We start from the raw sequence: 25,172 nt of genomic DNA on the forward strand, positions 1-25,172 counted from the left end.
TTCAACATTCTCTATCTGTGCCTAAACGATTGTGATCAATTACACCCAAGCTTCACCCGAATGCAGAGAGCCGCTCTGAAGAGTACGGATCTTGGATTTCCTGACTGTATGTCTACGTGGCAAATAAGAGGAACACATATGGACAGGAAGAGAGTTCGGTATCGAGGACTGGTGCGTGCTGGGCAGGAGCTGGTGTCAGGGTCGGGTTCACTCTGGCCGGTGTCAAGAGTGAAAGCAAAGGCAACAGGACAGAGGACTGCTGGGTAAAAATAGGTATTTTCCAAAATGCCCATCGCATTAGCCCTTGACTATACCACATTTTAAACCTGATTAATTATCCTTGGGGGACTAGATTATACAACATGCAAAACAGGGTTTTCATATCCTTCGAACACACTGGCAATTTTATTTAAAAGATTAGGCCAATGAATATCTATGTTGTGGTATTATAAGGTGGAGGTGGAAAATGTGAGCAGGTAGTGACATGGGATATGTAAAAAAAAATAAAAATAAAAATAAAAATAAAAATAAAGAACTGGATTTTTATAGGATCAATCTGTTTCTGTTTTATCTCAAAAACAAGAGTGCAAAAAGCATGAAATGGTAAACTTAAAATGATAAGAGGAAAAAGAAAAATCCATTAAAATATATAATAATTTTTTGAATAATATAATTGTTTCCTACTAATGAACATTTTTAAGACATATATTATTAAAGCATTATATACTTTTTATTATTTTTAGTCTTCCTTTATATACACATTTTAAAATCAATATATAAAATACTAAAAATAATATAATAAACAGATGATGCAAATAAAGTTGTAAAGTTCGAGGGGGAAAAAAACAAACAAACAAACCAATAATCTCAAAACATGTCAAACCTGTTCAGTTTTCTTACTGAAGTGAGTTTTTTCAGGCAAAATGTCAACCGTGCCACCAGCCAACTGACCTCGGATCAGCTGGAGTCTGTGAAAGTGGCAGAACGTGTCAGTGGTGAGGATAGATGAGAGTAGAGCAGACTCTCTGTATTCTGTGCCTCTTTTAGATCAAGGTTATTTTAGGCTGGATCAGAGATTTTTCTTGTGCTGAAGACAGACAAGATCACTTCCCTCCGGTAGAAAGCTTGCACTGAAGCATATCTTCGGAAACCACACGAAAACGACAGTACAAACAGTAAACATATATATCACCCCCCTTCCCACTACCCCACTCCCAAATCTCTCTGATTAACAATAGTGCAAAGTTCAGAAAAGGGTTTTGATTTAAATGTATAACAAGTCTTTAAGACAGTCAACGCCCCGTGACACCTTCCGCATAAACCTTGGCACTAGGATTTGGATTTTCACCCTTTTTCGCATTTGTTTTGTTCATGCTGCACAGATCTCGGTCATTAAATAAAACGAAACGAAAAAAGGAAAAAAGGAAAAAAAAAAAAAAAAAATTTCTAATCCACACAGCTAGTATATGACATGTGGTTCGGGCAGAAGGGGGGCATTCAAGAGGAATACAACAATAAAACCAACAAGAACAACAACAGCAACGACAACAACAAAAAAAAGCCTGTCTTGTGCGCGAATAACTTTCTCTAAATTTGTCGGCTATACAGAAGTAATACAGAGCAACAAAGGTGGGAGACTCCAGGCAGTGCATAAACCCCAGTTTTAGCGCAGCTGGACTGACCGAAAACTAATTTAAATGGTTTTCTTTCGTAAGCTCAGCTCCATATTGTTATTTTTAAAAAACGAAACAAATAAACAAACAAACAATAAAAACAAAACGCATGGTTTCGCTTTCGTCGCGAAGACGCATTAAGCGCTGTTGTGCACAGGAGTGTCAGGAGGGAGAACCCGTTCCCTTTGTGGGTAGAGAGTGATCGCTAGCCCCGCCCCCTTACACCAGCTCCTCCCTCTGTCGGTCTTTGCTCAGCGCTATTGTGCTCTCTGGGCTGTTTAAATCTGTCCGGCCCCTGGGCGGAGTCTGCACTGTGACGGGGATGGGTGGGTTATTGCTGTGCTGGTGGAGGTAAAGTACGATGCCCGACTGCTGCCCGACGACTTGGCTGTAAGCGGGCGGAGGGCCCTCCATGCGTCCATGGGTACTGGCTGGCGCTGATCCCAGAGTTGCTACTGGGAGGCCGCGGGCCACCGCCACCACCTGAACTGTGCATGTCAATGAGGTCGCTGTCGAAGATGGTCCGGTTAGGCGGAGCGCGTACCGACTCTCGGTTGAGCTCGAGCTGCTGTTCGGGGTCTCTCAGCTGCAGTGTGCAGGGGCCCTGGTACGGCGGCGGCTCCTCTCCGTCTGACAGCGAGATGGTGGGCGGCAGATCGATCTCATGCTGCAGGTACGGGTAGGTAGGCTGGAAACGTCTGAAGCGGTTGTGCTGCATGAAAGTGGGAGCGGTGAAGCGGTCCCTCGGCTGAGGAGCATACACCACCTGCAGAGGAGAATTCAACAAATACAGTGAGAATGTGTCACCTTAGCTTTAAAGGATCCATAAATAAAAAAAAAAAAAAAACCCCAACAACATTAAAACAGTAGCTAATAAGAAGACATCGGTAAAAGCTAGAATGCAAATCTAAGGAGCCGTTTACATGGCAACGTTTTCAGCCAAAAATGGCAAACTACATGACAACAGCGTTTTAAGCTGGGCGATACATATATTATATGCATTTCGTCTTTGATTAGCGGTAAATCTCCATCATCTGTTTTCAAATGGAGTGCTTGTTAATACATCGAGCTATAGATCTCTGTTACAATCACAATATCACGTTCAGTTTCACAGGTGATTCTTTGGAGTTGCTTGTAAGTGATCTACAGCTAAATCAAAGAACTGGCTTTACTTGACAAGATGCGCATTCATATATAGATCGATATATCGCCCAGCCCTACTTACAGGTACTGTTTACTAACAAGGTGACAGCGCCAACTATTGGCCTAGCAGTAATAGAGCACTTTTGTTTTGTAATGTGATACATATTGGCATTTCACACACACACTTTGTGTTACATTGTTACATTTCATAATTCTGATTAGAAAAGCAAAAAAAAAAACCTCACTAGAGAGACTATATGACCGTAAAAGAGTCTAGAAGCTCATCTAGAACTAAACCACGTAAACCAGTTTTTACAGCAGACCCAAGTGTTTTCGTTCACACAGTTAAATAATGACTCTTCCATTTCCATATAAACTTAAACGGTTCCCGGTCCAGACATTAGTATGCTAATGTGCAGCTGATAAAATATCCTTCATATGAGGGAAATCTGCATATCAGTTAGCCAATGAGATCAGCCTCATTACTGCAGGGGCCACGTTTACATTAGTGAGTTTGAGGCTGATGGGAGGCAATTTACGCAGATAGACCCCGAGTGTCTGGCCTCTCAGACGACCGTCTAGACGCTGCCAGACGAGGGTGAGAGATTAATGAACTGCTGAGAGGCTGCATCCCGGTGAGAGAGAGACAACCCCCCACACCACCACCACACACAAACAATGAATATATATGCATGTATTCTCTCCGCACAATATATTTTATACTAGTGCCATCACACACAGACAGTCTCAGAGACTATTCTCCTTCACAAACGCCTACACTGTGCCTGTGTGTGCCTGTTCCTCTCTCAGAGACGACACGCACTTGAGGAGACTTCACTGCTTGTTACAGGCAGACATGCCATTTATACAAGGAGAACAACAACCCTTGAAACAAGGTCCTTAGAGTATAGGGCCGAAAACACACACACACACACACACACACATACCTCAGATGCTCCTTGTCTCAGCCCATTATCTGATGGCCACAGAGAACCCTCCTACAAACAAAGAGGGGGGAAAAAAATAGATGTAATATTCAGAATTATTTTAAATTGTAAGGTAGCATAGTTCACCAAGAATATTAAATACTGAAATATTTTTTACAGTAACTATACAGCATTGTTTGGTTAACAGCTGATTGTTGATTACAGGAGGAACATTTAAAATCAATTAATTATAGTTCACCGACTGCCATAAACAAACTAGAAAATATAAAAAATATAAAATCTGGTTGATAATCAGTAATAATTAGTTAACCAATAATTAGTTAAACCCTAACAATATTCATATTTAAAATGACAAATAAAATTTAAAAAATAAATAAAAAATAAATGGATGAATGTATGAATAAAGATAAATAAAAAAAATTACAGTCCTTTTGATAAACTCTCTGAGGCTATATGCATCTATTCTTAAAAAAAAAAAAAAAAAAAAAATCATCATCAAAACAACCAGCAAGTAACATTTTCCCAGACATTGCTGCTTGCTTTCTTCGCTGGCTTCCCTCCCCCTCGCATTCCCTCATGAATGAAAATGAAAAGTCTCAGTCATTTAGCAGTCTCTCCCGGGTGCTGCAGTGGGCTGCGCGTGTCTGAGTTTGACTGGCGTCTAGACAGAACTGCTGAATGTAATCAACATGCCCTGGTCTCAGAGGGACACTGCCATTGTGTCTCCTCCAAAACACACTGCCTTTCCAAAGGAGTAATATTTATTGTGTTTTAATTACACGTGATGCATCCAGTAAGATGTAATATGTCCTAGTGCAGCATTCAGCTTCCCATGAAAATTCTCTGTCCAGATGCCCATAGCATGAACAACTCAAACCTCAAGCACTCCACAGCATATTCACTAGCCTTTAGGGCATAACTCCGACCAATGATTTGTATTTTTGAAGAAAGATAAATGATGTACGATTAATTTCCTGCTGTCTGTCTGGGTGAAAACTGTGCAAACGTTCTGAAAACCATCCCTGGGGTGAGATGAGACACCCACACATGCCGTGTTTCCTCTCATCAGCTCAGTGCACTGCTGCAAGTTATTTTGGATTAGACACAAAGAAGAAGACCTTTCCAGAAGTAAACACACACACACCACTCAAGAGACTTTTAGGCCCTGCTGTTTTCTTCCTTTCTAAGATAAAAGCTCACCCGCATAAGATATACCAAACAAGGCTTGGAGATGACACAGCAGGTGAAAAATTTATCTATTCAGTATTAGAAATTGATGTTTCATATCTCAGCCTGAAAAACATGGCAAAGAACTGTGATGTTTTTGATTTAGACATAAGAAAATAAGAAAAGGGCTCCTTGAAGTTGTTTTCATGACAATCTCCATATTTTATATAATTGGAAATAAAGTTCATCCAGTGTTATTAATATAAACACCGATCAGTAATACTTAGTTACTCAATCATCATCCAAACTGGCATTATTTATATATATATATATATATATATATATATATATATATATATATATATATATATAAAAAAAAAAAAAAAAAAAAAAAAAAAAATCAGAGCCTTTTAGTTTCCGGTCACACTGCATTTACATTTGATACAGTTTATTTTCTTTCAATTTATCTTCTTGTAATTATTTGTTCATCACACGGTTTCTGATTTGCTTATGCTCGGTAAAGCGACGTTTGATTCTAGAAAGCTTCAGTGTAAAAAATTGCTGTCAACTGGTGTGTTCCATATAAACTATGTGGCCTCGTTTCCCATCCAGGGCTCATGTAAATATTTGAGGACCGTTTGCGGGAGATTGTGACAGGGTCTTACCGGCTGCAGAGAGAGATCCTGACTCTGTGCCTGACTAGCCCGGCTCAGGAACGACCATGTGGTGAGTTTGTAGTGATTGAGCAGGCACACGACCACCACGACCATCACAGTCATCACGATGATTATGATCACGATCTGCACAAACTCCAGTTCAGCTGCAACATATAAACACATGAAGGGTTTAGAACGGTGCAGAACGAAATAATACACAGATCCTGCTTTCAATTAAGAAAACTTTAAGAAAAAAAAAAAAAAAGTTTAATCTCATTTTGACCAAAAGATGGCAGCAGAGTCAAATCAACATCCGTGATGACTACAGATCCCCAAATTGGTGATATCATCTGGCAAAAAAAAAAAAAAAAAAAAAAAAAAAAAAGGTGAGAGCCATTTTGGTTTGACATGAACAACAAAAAGAAAATAGTTGGGCAAGATAATAAAGAATTACAGTGAGATCAGGTGTACCAGCTTTTACATGAAGCCTGTTTATTCCTGTTAGTCAATTTCAACTGAAATGTTACGTTATTTGCGAGGAAAAAAGTGCTTTTGCCGAAGAAATTCATATCATTATGTATTTCAAAGTCAGCAGTCAGTTAAGTCTTCTTGTAGTCTGCCTTGTCTTTGTTCTTTAAGGATTTTCACCCCCAAAATGAATATTATGCCATTATTTACTCACCCTTGTGTCATTTAAACGTTGCTATTTTTTTCCAATGCAGGAGAATTATGAACAAGTCATGTAGCTCCATTTAATATTTTGACAAGTCATACAGTACCATATTTGATTTGTGGCTGTTTCTAACTGAAATCTATCATAAAGCTTCAGAAGAATAATAGCACTTTTGAAAGCAACGATTCCGAATTGCCACATTGAAAAAAAATTGATTAAAGATATAGTGTTGTAACATTTCATGTTGTTCCAAACCTGTATGAGTTTCTTTTTTCAACAGTCATGAAACTTTGAAATGACATGAGTGTGTGCAAATAATGACAATTTTCATTTTTGGATGTACAATCCGTTTAAGATTGTTTTAAATTGTAATTTTGTGCTTCATGAAAACAACTAATGGCATATAGTTTTTGGGGTGACTAATAATGAAACCAAAGTTTCTAGCGTTAGCCAGCTTTGAACCCATGTAATGAAGGTAAACGGCTTGATCGATGTCTCCTCAAACATGTTCTGTCTGAACATGAGGAACACCCTGCTGGTCTCACACTTGCTCTCTCCATCAAGACCAAAACTGTTCCTCAGATGGAAATGCTTTTGGAGTCCACAGGCTTTTCAGATAACAAAAACGAGCCCTCCACCAACTGCGCTGAGGGACCGTTCTGGAAGCTCGTACAGTCGAGTAAACGGAACAGAGGCTGAAAGTGAGAGTGTCACGAAGAGAGAATGAAAGAGTGAGTTGTTGCCTGCAGTGCAGTACTGCGGGATACTGGCACTCACACATCAAAAGAAACAAACACTTCTCTCCTAATTTAGGGCATAAGAGGAGGAAGCAAAAGGGGGAGTCAGAGCAGAGGGGAGGGCGGAGAGAGAGAGAGAGAGACAGAGAGAGAGAGAGAGAGAGACAGAGAGAGAAAGAGACAGAGAGAGAAAGAAAGAGAGAGAAGGGGGCAGCCAGGCAAAACAGACAAAGGAAGTGACAATCAGACAGGAGGGCAGATAAGACAGAGAGAATGAGAATCAGATCAGAATACCGGTAAGAACAAATAAGACTACAAACACAAGCCTATCAGACTGGAACTGAATCAATACAAAAAACGAAAATCACAGCAGGCTTTAAACTAGTCCATGAAAGCTGAGCTGCTCCTCTGACTTTAGAAAAAAAAAAAAAAATACAGGAAATAAAAGGCAAGTCCTTTTAAATGTACAGTGGGGATTTGAGAGTCCACATTCAAAATCTAATTTAACCTAGAAGCAAACATTTCTAGAATGCTGAAAAGCTTAAAACTGCAAAATGAATTTGAAAATACTTAAAATTCTGCAGTAGTTCTCATCACTCACTAATCAAATAAGTGTATCTGTGACATTGACCGTGTTGAACTTGTTTGTACAAAAGGTCAGTTTTTTGGCTTTCACAGAAGTACTGACTCAAATCATAAAATCAAAAAAATAAATAAAAAAATCATATTATAAAAAATTATTTTATAATAAGAACATTTCCATGGAAAAAAAAAAATAAAAATGCAAAGCAGAAGCATTTTCTTAATTGCATTTAAGACTTTTAGACCCCACGGTGCCCAACTGCTCAGAGTAATTTCACAGATTTTGTTTCAGGGTAACTCTCACAAACAAAACACCCTAGCAACCAACTTGAACACCTTAGCAACAGACGGCAATGTACAAACTACTCATAACACCCTAGAAACTGCTTAGACAAGCATCACCCAGATTTTCTGACAAGATGTAATATAAATTCCTAAAATATAATAAACAATTAAAACTGACAACATACAACATTCCTCTTTCAGAAATCCCTTGTGATCGTTTGTCCAATTTAAGCTAAACGCCTTTGGAACATGATAGTTGGTTTCTAGCTGTCAGTAGACACTTTTGGACCAACAACATGCCAGCTTCTGTTGATTAAGCTGGTTTTTGGAACGTGGCAGCTTGTTAACCAACTAATGACCCATTTACATCAGCTAATGACCAGCTTAGACCAGCTAGAAACCAGCCACCATGCAGGTTTTGTTTATTTCAGTTGGTTTTCCTGGTGTTCACATCCAGAGCACATGACTTTCTGTAACACCCACATCCAGACAAGACACTTCAGTTTGAGAGAAGAAAAAAAAAAAAAACCCTACAGAGATCGAAATCCAGTTTAAATCAGTACACTGAAACACTCAAATGTTTGAATATGAATCTCGTCTGAACGGTGCTTTAGTGACAGTGTTCTTTGATTGTTACTATGTCCTGTCCAATTCTCCCACTGACACACTCTCTGTCCTATTTAACACTGACCTCTTATGCCAATCACAGAGAGACAGAAAGAGAGCGTGAACAAATGAGCGAGGGTCTGGGTATCACAGACTGCAGATTAGCCATACACAGACTGAGTTTCTCTCCGCAGACCACAGAGAGAGGATCAAAATCCATCAGGCCGTTCTGTCACCAGGCAGAGCAGACAGAAGCGCTAGACCAGACGAGAGAGAGAGAGAGAGAGAGAGAGAGAGAGAGTGCGAGTGTGTGGGTGATGAGGAGAAGAGGGGGGGGCGGCGGGAGAGAGCGAAGGTGTGTGTGTGAGTGAGTGTGTGTGTGAGAGAGAGGCAGAGGAAAAGAATAGAGATTTGTAGATGGAAAGAAGCAAAGTGTGTCTTGAAGGTGACACATTCAGGTGGAGTATATGGAGGTCACATCCGTAGGTACTTCCTGCCATATTCGATTATGTTCCGGCCACTTTATGGAATAGCTTATGGCAAGTATGTGTCTGATACAGACACAGAGACAAGCTGAAGTTTTCATTACATTTATGCATGTCATAATCTGAGGCTGTGAATGGTTGTGCTCCAGTCAAGCATTTTTCGATGGCTGAATACACGTTCAGTGAAAATCACAAAGTATCCGTTTATTTCTGCTGGTTTGACAACATTAGCAAGAAATGATTAGACTAATAAAAGCATAATATCGCCTGTGAATATTGTATTAATACTTGCAATGCTATCAATAGTAGTAGTGGTAATAATAATAATAATTCAAATATTTGTAATGAACATGGATTAAGCTTTTTTGTATTGTTACTACATTTTCCCTATTAGCATGATTATTAGACAATTTATTTTTGTTAGCATCATATAGTAATTATTATTACCTATAATTTATTTTTATTATTTTAGATCTAAAATTCATTTTCTTCCGTGTTCGGCAGCCTGGCTATCAAACACTGCTCAAGTTGCTTGGCCTGGATGCTTAAACAGGCGTCCAACAACCTAGTAATGCTGACAAGCAAATATAATTTCAGAAGGAATGCAATACTTGCATACAGTAGTTGGGAGATGCAACTTCTTGAAGAGTGTGCATATATTGTTCAAACTAATAAACTGCACAAATGTCATGTAATAGCTTAAAGGACTGCAGCAGGTGTGTGTGTGTGTGTGTGTGTGTGTGTCAGAGACACAGTACTCATGTTCACATGACCCCCCCAAACTTCTAATCTAACATTCAGAGGTGTGTGTGTGAATGACCTCCCGCTGTAGCCAGATCTGTCTCGATGCTTTATGCTACAAACACACACTAATCCTAAATAATTAACAGCGTCACACATAACACCCAGTGCCACACACACGGCTCCTCCAGACGGTCTGGGAGATGGGCACTGTGCACCAGACGCTGCACTGTGCCAAACCAGTGCTGAATAACACCTGTTGTGTGCTTACCTGAGGTCAAACCCTGCCTGCTTTGTACATACAGCACAGTGTGTCACCACTAAACAAACTAAACCCAACTATACAATAAAGGACAAAACAAACAAAAATATATAATAATAGTCATGAGGGATTGGGATTTATTAGTCTCAACACACATTTTGGACCATTTTAATAAAAAACATTGCAAGATAACATCCAAAGACATCCTCTTAAATCCGTCTGCAACGACAGTGCTCTAGAGGTACAACTTTTCAGAGGATTTCCAAAGACATTAAGCAACACGACTCTGCAACAGTATCACATACAGATTTCAGAAGGATCACGTGACACTAAAAACTAGAGTAATGGGTGCAGAAAATGTACCTTTGCCACTACAGGAAAAGTGAATACAGCTCTAAGTGAATTAAAACATTTGGTAAAGTTTTAAAGATGAAACTTTAACATGTTGCTCGCCCAGTTGTTGCATGCACAGACCTGGGAAAACTTGATTTTCACGTAGGTCTGAATGAAAATGCAAATTGATTCTCTGCCACTAGGTGCCACCTTTGGAGTAGTAAAAATCCTCATCTCCATGGTAACGACTGCGCACAAAGCAGCACTGCTTTATCAGACATTACAGGTATGATGAAATGGGAATTAAATAAACCAACTGGACCAATCACCACAGATTAGTGTCATGCAAAGCAGGGGTTTGGGAAAATAGTTTGAAAGTTGTTGAGCAAAAAAGGTAAAAATAAATGCATATTATATATTTCTACATGCATGTCAACCTGTTGTTTATGATTCCCAAAATCAAAATATGATTCTTTCATAACTCCTAACAGGTTCGCCTTTTTTTTTTTCTTTTTTTCCTTTCTTTTTATTAGAATTTATTTTTTATTTACAAACGAATGCAATCCTTGTATGCATACAACTCAAAAAAATCTGCCGATTGTGTGGTTATTTAATCATTGAGACCTTTTGGAAACAGAGCCAGGACTGACTAACTGCGGGCTAGACAGCTTATTTTACAACAGGAAATACAACATTACACAAGACAAACCAAAACCTTAGGCTAAACCTCCACTGCAGAGGACATTTCAAGAGATAGATTAAATTGACAAGTAGAGTGATTTTGTTTGTCAGCGTGTCTGTCGTGGTCAGGACACTCCTACATAACATCCAAGTGTTTTGACAGGCAATTGAGAGCGTCAGCGGCGAGACGGCAATAAGCGTTTTGACTGTTTACTACTTGACAGAGATCCATGCATCTTTTATACGGAGAACTCTTCATCTGCGATCTGATTGAACGTGGCGTTTCATATACGCCACCTTTTGCTCCATGGATGCATACACCTTTTGGTGCACTAGTGGAAAATTTCCAAAAAGGTCTGACAAACCTGTCTGAGGGCGTTTGTGAAGAAGCGATCACACAGGTTGTCTGTGTGCTGAAATGAAAGGCCAGAGGCATGCAGGGACAGTGAGAGAACAACACAAAACAAGCTGGCAGACTGGCACCCTGCTGGGCACCAGGAGAGTGGGCATCCAGCCCAGCCATGCAGAGGAACCATCAAACAGCACAGACAATCTGAACCGGGTGCCACTGCCACGTTCGCCAACGCAGCCCTGTCTCCACAGCTATGCCACACGGGAGCTTTCACCGTCAATAACCAGATTATTTAAAAAAAGAAAGAGCGCAGACGTCGAAGGGGGAGGGGGTGACTTCTCTGTGAAAAAAAAGCACATATTTCGGCATTGGAAAAATTTGGAGTCTGTTCTTGTGACAATGTATAATTACAGATTCGGCTTTGTAATCATTAGTTTGCTTGAGCCAAATATAAACCGCGCTTATTTTGGACACCACGGTTAAGGGTGGACGTGACCAAAAGAGATGACTGCTAAAGGTGTGGTGCATGTTGTGGTCTAAACATCAGCACACCAAGCCCACAAACTCTAACAACCATGACCAGGATTATAAAAACCTCGCCAGACACGTTTTTTTGTCTTTATTCCGTTTTAAAAAGGCGCAAGAAGCGGAACAGTCTGCCTTGGGGCATACTTAGCTATGAAGGGAGTTTCTGAAGATCTGTTGGAAGGGAGGGGAAAAAAGCCTCGCTTTCTAAAACATTCCTTCATGACCGCCAGATGAACTTGCAGGAAGAGCTTCAGTGGTGAGAATCACACTGCTGCATCTGAGAACATTCGAGTTCGGGTGGGACAGAGTTCACCGGTGACATTTCCAAAGAGCGGGTTCAGCGAGAGGAGAAAGAGAAAGGGAGAGACGGAGAGAGGGATGAAGGAAGGAAGAAAGTTGGGTCTTTATTCCTCAAAGCCGTGTTGTTGTTAGCCACACCCTCCGCCTTATTAAAATGTCGTCCTTCATGGGTGGCCCTGTTTAACGGTAAGAAGAACAAAGTATGGATTTCTAACGAAGCGCAGATCGTTTTGTGGGTTACTCGGGCTGTCGTGGCTAATGAGTCACTCCCTGAGGCTGGATCCTGCACCAGCTGCACTGCTGCTTTGAAAAGCTTCAAGCAGAACAGGCAGTTGATGTGCAGAAGCTTACTGGTTTGGGTCTTGCTTGGAGCAAGATCTGTTACAAAGACATGTGAGGACAAAACTATTCTACTCTACTGTATGTACTAGTGTAAATAAACACTGTTCGTTTCAGTGCTCTATTCGTTAAAGAATCACAAAATATTAACCAGCGCAATCGTTTTCAACACTGATAAGAAAATAGTTACTTGAGCACCAAATTAGAATATAGATCATTTGACAATTATGAACGGAGCAATGCTGCTGAAAATATCGTAAATAAATGTACAAAGAAATTACTACAAGTGGTAAGTAATCAAGTTCAAAAACATTTTTAGATGTTTAATGTCAAATAACTAATTTTCAGAAAAGCAATAAACATTCTTAGGGGGTTAGCGATAATAGCTAATAACTTAAAATCTAAAATCAAAACTATAATCAATGCCAAATGAATGTTGTGACATAAGTGAATTCCCATCACAATCACAATTTTAATGTTCAGTATGAAATACAATTAACTAACAATTATTAAATTAGTAGCTGATAAGAGTTAAATTGTTGAAGTGGGGCCTGTTTTAGAAAACCACTGTTTAAATATTATAGTGCAGTTTACTGTTACCTAGCGGTATGCAATAAAGCAAGCTTTCAATGATGGTAAAAATAATATAAAGCAATTGTCCACACTTAAAAATTCAGTATTTGTTGGAAAATATTCTGTATCGACTAAAATGCTAACCGAAAGCCCACTACTATAGACCAATAACTGAAAAAGGCAGACTCAATATTAAAGGTCAAATCCCAGAAAAATATAGGTCAAACTGGTTATCAGCTAAATTTCCAAATTTGAGCTGAAGTGAGCTGAGGCTACTCTTGTTAAAGCAGGGCATTGCGTGGGCATCAGGATCATCCTGGGTAATGCCAAAAGCACTCAGACTGGCATGACGACACTGGCCTTTATCAATAATTCATAGTGGCACCTCAGGGCTGCTTAACCCGGCCCAGCTTTCAGTGTGCTGAGCTCAATGTGAAGCCATGACTGCAAGAGAGGCTGCTTTTCCAACAGACAATCTGTTTGGCTCAATGTCTGAGGGCCATTTTGTTCAGGAACTTTACACTTTCCCCATCGGAGCTGCACCTTTTGGAGCTCTAAGGTGCATGCATGTCTGTGAAGTACTCAAAAAGCTGCAGAATTCAAAGGATAATTCAAAACCATACGTTCATGTTTAGCAGAAGCATATGTGAAGAGTCTCTGTGAGAGGCAGGAGAAACCACTGAAAGGCCTTTTCTACCTACTGTGTGGGAATTCCCCAGAACTAAATTCATAATTTATGATCCAGACAGAATATGAACTTTTCACTCCAAGAACAGAGAAAGAGTCTGTGTTTACAGAACCGTCACTGACAGGCCAGCCAGAGCAGCAAACGGCGTAAAACCAACACCAGAACACTACACCGACATCAGGTCTAGACAGACAGACGGATGAACAGAAATACTAATTATATTACTCAATGCTTCAGCCAAATCTTAATTTAATATCAAATTCTAGATCCAAACAATGTTTTTGTTGGCAAGACCTTCCAGTCGAAGGAGTTTTCACTGGTAAACAAGTATATCTTACTACGGTAAACATGGTTACTGGCCAAAACAACAAACTTATAATACTATTGAAATGAAGACACAAAATGAGTCATCAGAGGAGTCATTTGGGGTCTGAAAGTCTCTTATGCCCACCAAGGCTGCATCACAAATGCAGTTAAAACAGTATTATTTGTGAAGTTAAAACAACAGTTTTCCATTTTACTACATTTTGAAGTGTAAATTTATTCTTCAGTGTCACATGACATTTTACTAACATGATGATTCAGTTCTCAAGCAATCGTAATATTTTAGTTGAAACTGACAGGATTTCAGGATTCTTTGATGTATGGTAAAAGGACTGCATTTATCAGAAAATAATAGGTTCTTAACATTATCAATGCATTCGTTTTTGATCAAGTTTAAGCATACTTGCACAATAAAACTAATTTTCTATTAAAAAAAAAAAACCAAACAAAACAAAAAACAAAACAAAAAGCGCACTGACCCCAAACCTTTGAACAGAAGTGAAGATCAACCTAATATGATTTTACAAAAATAACAGTAACTTTAACAACATTTTACAAAGAAACAAAACGTAACCACCAAGGTTCAGAAGCACTTTTACAATGAGTTCAAGATTACCATTTATATTCTTAACACTAGTTACCATCAATAGTTCATATGAAATGAGAGTGGCACTGGTAACATTAGTAAAATATAACTCACATTTCTTGGTAATTGAAAAGTTATGTCATAAATAAACTGTCAGTACTAACAAACGTCTCCATCCATCCATAAATGTTTGCACGCAACCCCTAGACTGTCGTCTTGTGGGCGCTTTGTTTATGAAGTCCGGAAGGCAGGAGACATTTGCTCCAGACTCGACTTAAAACTCTGTCTGCTGGGTTTGCGTACCAGACGCATTCAGAGACAGATTGTGGAGAGCCGAGATCAGACATTTACGGAAACATAACGCGCGCGGAGCAGCTGATAAGAGCTGACAGCCAGACAAGACTGCAGGCGGAATTAAATAAAACACACTCAGAGTTAAACTACACGCTCCAGCTCGAGTCACAGACGTCAAAACGCAAAATAACTCGGACATAATTAGCCACGAAGGGGAAAAAAAAAAAAAAAAAAAAAAAAAAGAAGAAAAGAAAAAAAAGTGAAAGACTCACAAATCTCCATTCCCTGGAGTTGGGATCCGCATGTGACGTTAGAGCCATCCGGTGCGGTGAGGTTTCGCATGGAGTACGCGGGAGACTTCAACCGGTGCACGAGCCAGCCGGTGTGCGCACGACCAACAGCTCGCGCGGAGACTAAAAGCCCTCGGCAACAGCCTTGGCATGCTGTTTTTTTTCACTACATGCTCTCGGGTAACCGCTTCACTTCGTTCTGACTTACTAAACTCAACTCGTCCGCTCTCTCTCTCTTTTTCTGACCCCTCCGGTTGAACACAAAAATCAGAGTGTTTGTGAGATCAAGCCGACGGAGCTTCTCTCCACCCCCTCCTGCACACCCCCACACTCTGCAAGAGTCTACTCGCACGCACGGCTGGTCTGTCGGTGACCGGCTGAGAGGGGGTGGTCGAGCGCAGCGCTCGGGTGTCTAGTGTTACACCTCCCCATTAATGCCAGACACAAGCAGTCAAGGCAAGCATTGTAGGGGGCTGACCTTGGGGTGACCCCGCTGTCTGGCGACACACAGCACATGTGTCCAGCACTACAGCCCCCCTCCGTACAACTACAGCCCCTACAGTCGGTCTATAAATAACCTGGCAGCTATATGGGCTTTTATTGTGGGGCAAGGCAATACACCCGAATCCACACAGGGCCAAAGGGGAGGAAGAAGTGCTAAATAGTCTGGAATAGTTGGGAAAAAAACCCCCCAAAACACTACAACCAACAACAACAACAACAACGACGTGTAAATAACCATATGTGTAATAATAATTTACTCTTAATATTATGGTACTGTCTCAAGCTACATTAAAAGTACAAATATAAATATAATGAGAAAGAGAGAGACTTACTATAAAATATATATTTTTTCCAAGTGCCTCAAAAAAACAAAAAATAATATATATTCCCACTGATTGGCTGGGTCATGGACGCTAAAAAGACATTTCAACTTAAATCTCACCCCTAGTTAGCAATTCAGCCCTCGGGGGAATAAAATGACATTTATCTGTCTGAGGTCTAGTCTGGAAGTCGAGTCGATCTCGACACACGTATGCAGACAGACACATCCCCCCCGTTAAAGCAGACATGGGGGAGAGACAGAGTCGGGGGTTTAAGGGGTCAAGTCTGAATTTGAATGGCTGTCTGAGGAGGAAGTCTCTGGGGCAATGAGGTGGATTCTCCCAGCATGCTAATGCTACTGGGGCTGTTTCTGAGGTGAGGGAGACCTGCCGCTACCAGACCATATCTTTTTTACACAATAAAATATAAGCAAAATAGAAGAACATTCAATAATAAAAAAAAAAAAAAAAAAAAAAAAAAAAAAAAAAAAAAAAAGATTTGAATTTTTAAAAAATGAAATTAAACAGGTATACTGTTGCTTTCTAATGAACAGCGCCACCTTGTGTCTCCACTTCACAAAATCTTTCTATACAAAAAGGTTTGTCAACATTTTTTAGGCATTTGTTTGTTTTTACAGATGAAGCAGGAACTCAACCTTTTAAAATCAAGCATCATATTTTAAGCCTGGATCATAATAATAATAATAATAATAATAATAATAATAATAATAAAAAAAAAAAAAAAAAAAAAAAAAAAAAACAGTATTACTTTAAGGCATTTACATCCTTAATCATTGCATTTTCCCTGCAAATCCATTAAAACATGTATAGTATAGTCTAACACAACATTTTTAATTTGAGCAATGAAAATTCTTTTAATTTAATTTGACCAAAGTTAACTGAACTTTACATTTTTAATTACCCAACAAAACGTAGTCTGACATTAAATAATATCAAAATAATTTACAGGCTCCCTGCAGTACTACCATGGAGCCCCTAGGGGGGGGTCGCAGAGCCCCTGTTGAAGACCCCTACTCTGTTTTTGAACACAAAAAAAAATCAGTTCAACATCAACATCCTAAAACAACAGTTTAAGTGGTTTATGATAGACATTAAAATTCATTTTTTCTAATTACGTTCATAAAGATGCCAACACAACCAGCAACCAGTGGCTAACAAAGATCATAATCCTGCTCTGTCAGTCTCGAAGAATTTGTACAAAGCGCCCAATAGTTCACCTGATAGCTCACAACAAAAAAAGGAAACTTTACAAGACCATACAACGTGTCCAACAAATAGCTGATGACTAAATCCTCAAAATACCAGTGCTGTTTTACAGATTACAGCAAGAACTAAATTACACAGTGAGCTTCACTTGATGACAGGTTTCTTTTTTTTTTTTTTTTTTTTTTTTTTTTTTCACAACCCATCCCATGCCTATGTGGCAGCTATAAAATTGTGCAACCCGGTCTGACGGCAGAGGGAAAGTCCTGTGAAACAGCGAGACGCAGACATGTGAAAACATTCCAGTTATAACCTGTAATATAAGTGCAAGAATAAAAATGGCAGCCGTCGCTGAGACACTTCCATCTGCAACCTGCGTTCTGTGATATTCGCACAAATCCCTGCAGGACGTGGCGTGTGAGACGGGGAGGAAGGGGAAATTGTCTGCTTGTGCGAGCGAGTTTATGACTGGGGATTGCTATCTGCAAAGCCAAGATGGGCCGCCTGCAGATGTGATGCACTGCAGAGTGTGTGTGTGTGTGTGTCTGTAAAACATATATATAAAATCATCAGGTATTGAGTTTTTTTTTTTTTTTTTTTTTTCACCTCTCTCCTGCAGCCTGCTGAGCATCGTAATGGGTCGTCTGCCCAGGAGTGAGGTAATGTCTAGGTTTAATGCCAGCCTCCTGCACTGGCGCACACACACAGGGGCACAACAGGAAGAACAGCAGGCGCCGCAACTCCCAAAATGGCTGCTGTTGTGACTCTTAATGATGCTGACAACATAATTAGCATTTTGCTAACGAGCCACATGGCAGCGCTTCCTTCCCCGGACGCTGCCATACGGCCTCGCGGACAACACCTGCGTACTCTCGGACCCCCTTTATGACACATCATCTCCTCGCTAATACAGACACAGAGACTGCAAACAGTCATCAAAGCGGAAGATCTCGCTGACAAATAACCGTGTGTTTCGCGAAGTGGGCCACTGCCCAGCAGGCTGTCAGTTCTGACTCCCAGTCGCCGCAAAATACTATAAAAACCTCATTAAATAATAACAGCCCTCCATATGTCCGGTTGACATCTTTGCGTGTTTACAAACAGGAGAAGCTAACCTGGGGGTTTGATGTGTTGCTGTTGGGGAATTTTCTAAGTAGGAAATACAAAAAAAACCTATAATCACATAGAAACGGAGCAGTAACGGCACTATGCGTTCAAGTGAACACTAGAAATGTTACGAAGGCCTGTGTTTGTTTTACAAGGGAAATCCAGGTTGCTGATGAAGTGTGTGTAGCTTTAAATATTTGAAGAGATAGTTCTCTACCCAAAAATAATAATTAAAAAAAAAAATTGTTATCAGTCACACTCATGTCTTTTAAAACCCCTGTGTTTATAGCCGACTATGCTTCTGATTCTATGCAATGACAGTGAATGGGGACTAAAACCTGTCAAGCAAGATTTTCAATGAATAATGTCTTAAATTTCAGTCTGTGACCACAGAGTAATTGTATAGCTTTAGAAGTTTAGTGGTTAATTCATATGGAGTGGCTTTATGGAGATTATCGTCGCACTTTTGACCTATTAGGAGCCCCTGAAACTCCATCCACCTTCACTGTATGGAAGAGAGGAGTTTGGAATTCTCCTAAACTTCTCCATTGGTGTTCCATGGGAACAAAAAAAGACCAACTCAAACCAAGTTTGAAATGCGTCCCATCAAAGCATGTAGCTCAGTCTGTAGAGCATTGTGTTATAAGATGAAACGTGATCACGCACATATGGAATCGAAACCCGAGAACGCACATGCTCATATGAAAAAATATGTTTAATTTAGGATTTTGCATTTTTGTAATGGGTTTAGGTGTGGAGTTAGGTGTGGTCATTCGTATGAGTTGCACCCAAAATATATGTTTTAATTACAGTGAGATCTGTAATTAAAACAGTCCACACACTGCATTTAAACAAAACACACATTGTGATTGGCAATGACAACCTTGCGCCATTTCATGAGATGCAATATGACACTGTCATTATTTTTACGGCTGCTAGAGGGCACTTAAAAACGTAAACATAGGTTGTATAAGGTACTTGCACAAACAACCTATAGGGTTGTTTTTTTGATGGAAAACAGGCTGAGAAAACCATACGGGTTTGCTATGGCATGAGAATGAGGAAATTAAAGGGTTGCGAAATTAAAATTCTAAATATACTGAATTTTTCAGATAAAAACGGATTTAAAAAAAGCTCTAGGTTTGTTTGTTTTTAGGGCTACATAATTAAACAAAAAACACTATGATGTAACACTATAACAAATCAAAGAAAAAGTATTATTGAATAAAAAAAACAAAAAAACAAAATATAATCTTCCAGTACAATATTTATGGCTGTCTTTATTCATTCTAAAACATTAAAACATCAAGCTTTTATTTTGGCGGACCACCATAAGGAGCCCTAAAGGACCCACTTTTTACAAGTTATTAAAGATGGTTGGTGCATATTGCATTTCCAAATGCACGTTACAACTGATCCAAACTCAGAGCAGATGCAGATACGAGTTGTGTGAAGTCAAGCCTGTCTGAGAAACTGAAAACACGGCCTGAAAATCTTTGCACAGCCTCTCTGAAACACACAGTGCATATATTTAATTAAATCACCACCTTCACGATTTAATAATCCCATTTTCATCCCACATTTAAATGTTATTTCTATTAATTCTGCAGTCTTAATAAAGCATGACAATTACGAGTAAACTATGTCTTTAGGTCACCAAAGCAATGATGTAAAACTCATAATACAAGTTATGCATACACATACAGCAAACACAATGACGTTAAGCTTAATTCATTTCCTGTTTCAAACCTCAAAGCCTCTAAACTCAAACATATCTGGGCCTAAGGGCAAACCATAAGCTGACAAAAATATTTAATATATATATATATATCTTTTTTTTTAATAATAAAGTGATTTTTAGCTCTCTTACTGCAGACTGAATCACACACATATTCAGTTGGTCCCAATTTAACATGCAGTGATCTGTACTAAAATGATTTTGACTAACCCTTCAATATAAAAGTTTATCGATCACTTTATGATTTTACCTTTGTGATCAATTAGCCTCATTTCAATCAAAACGCTTAATGCTTTATTAAGACTTATGTTCAAAATGATATTTTTAGCTCCTCAGTCTGCCTCTTCAAGCTTATTTTTTCCTCACAAGTACATAAATGGATTTAAAGTAAACTAAACAATGATTACGATCACCAAAAGTCTTTTATTTTATACCTTTCAGAGTGGAGAGTGTTGGCTCAAAGCTGACACTATATCCCTTCCACATCATTTCCACTCCCAAAAGAGTTTAAAACCTTACCGTTTGGAGGAAGCGATGTTTACATCAGGGCCCTCATATTTTCACTCCACTCCCCTGAGTCACATGTTCAACCTCCAGCCAATCACCACCCACAGATTCCCAAAAAGTGAACACAAGGCTGAGAGCACAGCAGACTGGCTTAAAGTGTTTGCCGAGACACACCTCCTGCGTGTAGGTCACCAGAGAGAGAAAGTGGCACATCTGACTCGAGCTCAGCTGACCCAAAACTTCAAAGCTCTGACCCAGAAAAACAGACACGAACACGCGCATTCACTGCTTCTATCATAACAACTACAAAATTAAAGCTATTCTCAAGTGTGACTCTTTCAGTGGTCAACAATAACTGTGAAGTCGAATAGATTTTTGTGAAGTGATGCCTATGAGAAAGAGCCACAACGCCAGGACTACGTGGGTGAATGGTAAAGTTTTCTGGAGAGAATCAAATCAAACCGGAACTAAATTAAATCCAGGATAAGTTCGAAAAAGGAAATCAATATTTAGCCCTAATGTTGGATGTTGTGGTGCTAATACTTTTGCACTTATGAAACACGTACGCATATTAGAAAAAAATAAAAAAATGGTGCTTTGCTGTAATTTATACGCATACATGCCAGAAAAGTGAGTTGCAGGCTTGTTTTCGGGCTTCTTTCTGTTATGATGGTTTTAACAAACAAAGAGCCATTAAAAAAAACAAAGCAGAAACTAAACAGCACCTCAGCAGGAAACATTCTTCTCATGTTTCATTCTCTCTCCTTCATACACGCGCACATTAAGAATTCATTTATTCCATTCATGCATCTTCAAGCAACAATGCAACCTGACATCCTGCAATCAGAGAGTGAATGAGTTTAGGGTCTGAATTTCATCCATACAGCCATGACTGATATGACATAAAAACACATTACTAGGCATTATGGGTAAACTGAAAATGAGCTAATAGGATGTCTCAGTATGAAAGTCTTTATTCACTGAGGGGGGAGAGAGCGAGGAGAAGATATTTGTGAGAAATGAACACCTCAGGGGAACAAAAACACAACGGGTTGGAAGAGGGAATGCAGAAAGAATGAGAAAGATTTCTCATTTGCATTCCAACTCATTTAAAATGGTTTAAAAATGGGCAAACATTTTGGGAGCGTGAGGGCACATGATAAAAAAAACAAAACAAAAAAAAAAACAAACCAACAACATACCAGAGAGTTTTCAAATCATTTCATTTTTTGAATGCAGCTATTTAGGTTGAGCAGCAAGCTGCTATAAAAGGCATTGAAAACATTAGTACAAGCCTTGGCCTTTAGCAGAAAAACACTCTGAATAAGTAGTGTATATCTTTAAAAACTAGGTTGACTATCTGTATAAGAGCTGGTTTATAACAATTTTCTAAATTTAACAAGCGTGTTGCTATCCGTTTGAACTCCTGAATTTCATCCACATCAGTGCTCTGATTGGCTAGAGTGAAGGTCATTTCATCCATTAAGATTTACATCCTGCAGACATCCTGAAGTTGAAATGATTGTGTTGTTAACAAGTAAAAAGGGTGCTTTAGTATTCTTCTGATTAGAGCAATGCTTTGGGTTATGATGGATGGATGGATGATGATGATGCTGCCTGTGTTTTAGGATGAAGCAATAAACTTGTGGTGAAGCCATCAACTGAAGCCTGAGCAGTGTGGCATATTTAATGTTTAAATATGTGCTCTTATTAAACTAGTCAGATCCTAAGTGTATCAAATCCACAGATATAAAACATCAACTGATCCCCATCAATCGTTTGGACACTTTAACCCAATATAAAGAACTTTTTGGCTATTTTTAACTTAAACATTGAATTAAATGCTAATGCAAAACCAAAGCTGGAAGAGTTTCTGCTGAGCATTTGTTTGTAAACATTAATTTCATCTATACAGATCCTAATTCAGATTTGGCCATTAAGCACAAACAATTCACTCAATTCATTCACCGCTCGCTTTCTTGCGTCTCTCATTGTTTTTGCTTTGGTCTTTGAGCCAAACTTGATTGGATTCCCGAGCAACTTGCCGTTTAAGACGTCTCCATTTATTGCTCTGCCTCTTTTTCTCCTCTTGTTTTTTCATTCCCCGTCTCTCGTTCTTTGAGGGGAGCGAATGAAAGCGAAGGAGGAGAGCTGTCAGTTTCCCAATCTTTAATGGCCCCAGCTGCATCATTACTCTCTCAACACACTCACACACAGGGTCAAACGTACTTAGGTAACAGATGAAGAAACGAGGGAGGGACGAAGGCCACCGAGAGAGATTCCATCATACTGGGAGGTTCGCGGCACAAAATGACTGAATGAATGAACCGGGTAAATGAGTGAACGTAGAAGAATAGTGCCCGACAGACCTCCAGCTCAGCCACGATAAACAATCCCAGAATCCACTGTGAGCCTGCGTGAGGTGACACTGTCTGAAACCCATCAGTACTGATGGTGTTGACAGCCAACGAATACAGAACCGCACGGCCCTCGCCCTGAAAAACAGCCAGGCTAATGCAGCGACGTGTGTGGGATGTGGATCAAAGGACCTGGGGGAAAGAGTGAGCGAGTGAGCGGTGGAAAGAAAAGAGGAAGGAAAGAAAGAAGGAATCAGAGATTTCTCTTTTCGGACTGACAGTATTCGTATTCATCGGAAAGCTTTGGGAGAAAAAAAAAAAAAAAAGGAACTATTTACAACCAAAAACAAAAATCACAACAGTTGCTACTGAGTCCGCGACAAATTTAATCGCACAGGTGCTCGGCGCGGTGATTCGTTAAAGTGCAAGTCTAAAAAACATCTGAGATAAACTGCTTTTCTTTATCAGGAATTTTGCGAAAAGTCAAATAACGTGAATCAAAGTGAGCGCAAACAAAGCGAAATGCTCTTCAAACGGGCTCCAAGACATCAAATACCAAACAAGTGTCTTATTCACGCAGTCATTATCATCTGTCATTAAAACCCTGATTAAGACCCTCCGAACTTCATTCAAGTCTCTTTTACAGTCGGACATTCCTGTAAGCCAAACAATTCTATCATCGGGCACTTCCCTCTCTCGCTCTCTTTAAGAAGTTCAAACGCTTCATCTGGGACTTGCCCTCCCTCCAAGCGACACAGATTGCATACAGAAGACATGACGTCGGTTTGGTAATGAGCCCCTTAGCATGAAAATGCAGCCCGCTGCGGTCGGCCCAGATTAGCATGAGAGATGATGGAGATTAGTGATGGAAATCCTAAACTCAAACAAACTGATTGTTGAGCTCTTCACATCAGACAAGGCTCGAAACGTGACCTCGGCGGCCTCTGACCCCCATCAACCTGTTTTAAAACCGTAGAGGAGAAACGTGAGGAGAAAGTGAGTACGAGAGAGAGCTCTATAGACGCTCGTTCCTTGACAGACATCAAAGTGGGACGTGTTGGTCCAGTGCGAGAGGGATGGTGTCTATGAACATCCAGTGCCTGACAACTTCAGCTTGTCTGTAGCTCTTGAGAAACTCTTCTCGCCCGCTCACACACACACACACACACACAGAGAGGGGAGCCATTAACAAACACGCAAACTGTTGAAGAGGCTGATTTACATACTCTTCAAAGCGTGCCGCTACCGTGCCGCCTTCAAAGAAGAAAGAGAGTACCCCGAGCTTTTATGCAGAGTGAATAAACGTTTGTAGTTTTATGTCTGAGAAAGTTTGTTGTTGGTTTTTACAGCAAAGTTCTGCCAGCCAACGATGGCGGGAAAGGGCAAACGTGATCGGTTTTGTGGTAACTGTGCTCATCGCAGTAAAAGCTAGAGTGTATGTAAGGTAAGACGATCCTCAGTGTGGTTTCTTCTGTGGAGGCAAGGTGTGGAAATCTGTCATGTTTTATCAGAATCACTCTTAAAGCGATTCCAGCAAATACAGGCAGAAAACGGTGAGCTGCGAATAAACAGGAATAACATCTTTCACACTGTATGTACTGAAAATCCATTTCTCTGTCAGTCATATTAAAGAAAATTAATGAGTGCTTAAGGAGATCTACCAGACAACTTGACTCTCAAATGAAAAACATTTACTACATCTTTCCTTTCTGTAAGCATTTTTGGTGCCTTTTCAAACTTTTAACAATATTATAGCGACAAATAGTACAATAGTACAAAGTTCAAATAGTAATAGTGATTTATTATAGTTGTTATAGTTAAAAACAATTACCCCCAGAAAGTGTTAAAACACTATACTAAATGTCAAAGAAATTGTTTATAAATAAAAAGAAAATTAACACTTTCAAGTGTCCTTGTCACAAGTTACATGTACTCACTAGTTACTTCAAAACAAACTCTAATCCTAATTATTATTATTAATAATAAAATTACTCAGTACTCAGCATAACTACACTGTAACAATGAAACCTTACAATAAAGTGCAATCAATACTACTGCTATCGCCATTGTTCTTAATAGTAGTTATGAGTCCTTTTTTGAAATCCAATTGAAAAAAAATTATAATAAATGTTAAAGGCAGAGCAGAAAAACACTGTTTGAAATGTTAGGA

The 25,172-nt window shown here is 39.5% G+C and overlaps 1 protein-coding gene across 1 annotated transcript; it reads right to left on the reverse strand.

The window, feature by feature from the left end:
- Positions 1–670: 670 nt before the first annotated feature.
- Positions 671–15,597, reverse strand: ldlrad4b (low density lipoprotein receptor class A domain containing 4b). The gene is given in 5 exon segments (XM_043260817.1): positions 671–2,106; positions 2,108–2,439; positions 3,764–3,814; positions 5,596–5,750; positions 15,228–15,597. Coding segments are annotated over 5 exon segments (822 nt in total). The 5' UTR covers positions 15,298–15,597; the 3' UTR covers positions 671–1,892.
- Between the last annotated feature and the right edge of the window lie 9,575 nt (positions 15,598–25,172).

This window comes from Puntigrus tetrazona, chromosome 16, assembly GCF_018831695.1.
Source record: "Puntigrus tetrazona isolate hp1 chromosome 16, ASM1883169v1, whole genome shotgun sequence".
NCBI lineage: Eukaryota > Metazoa > Chordata > Actinopteri > Cypriniformes > Cyprinidae > Puntigrus > Puntigrus tetrazona.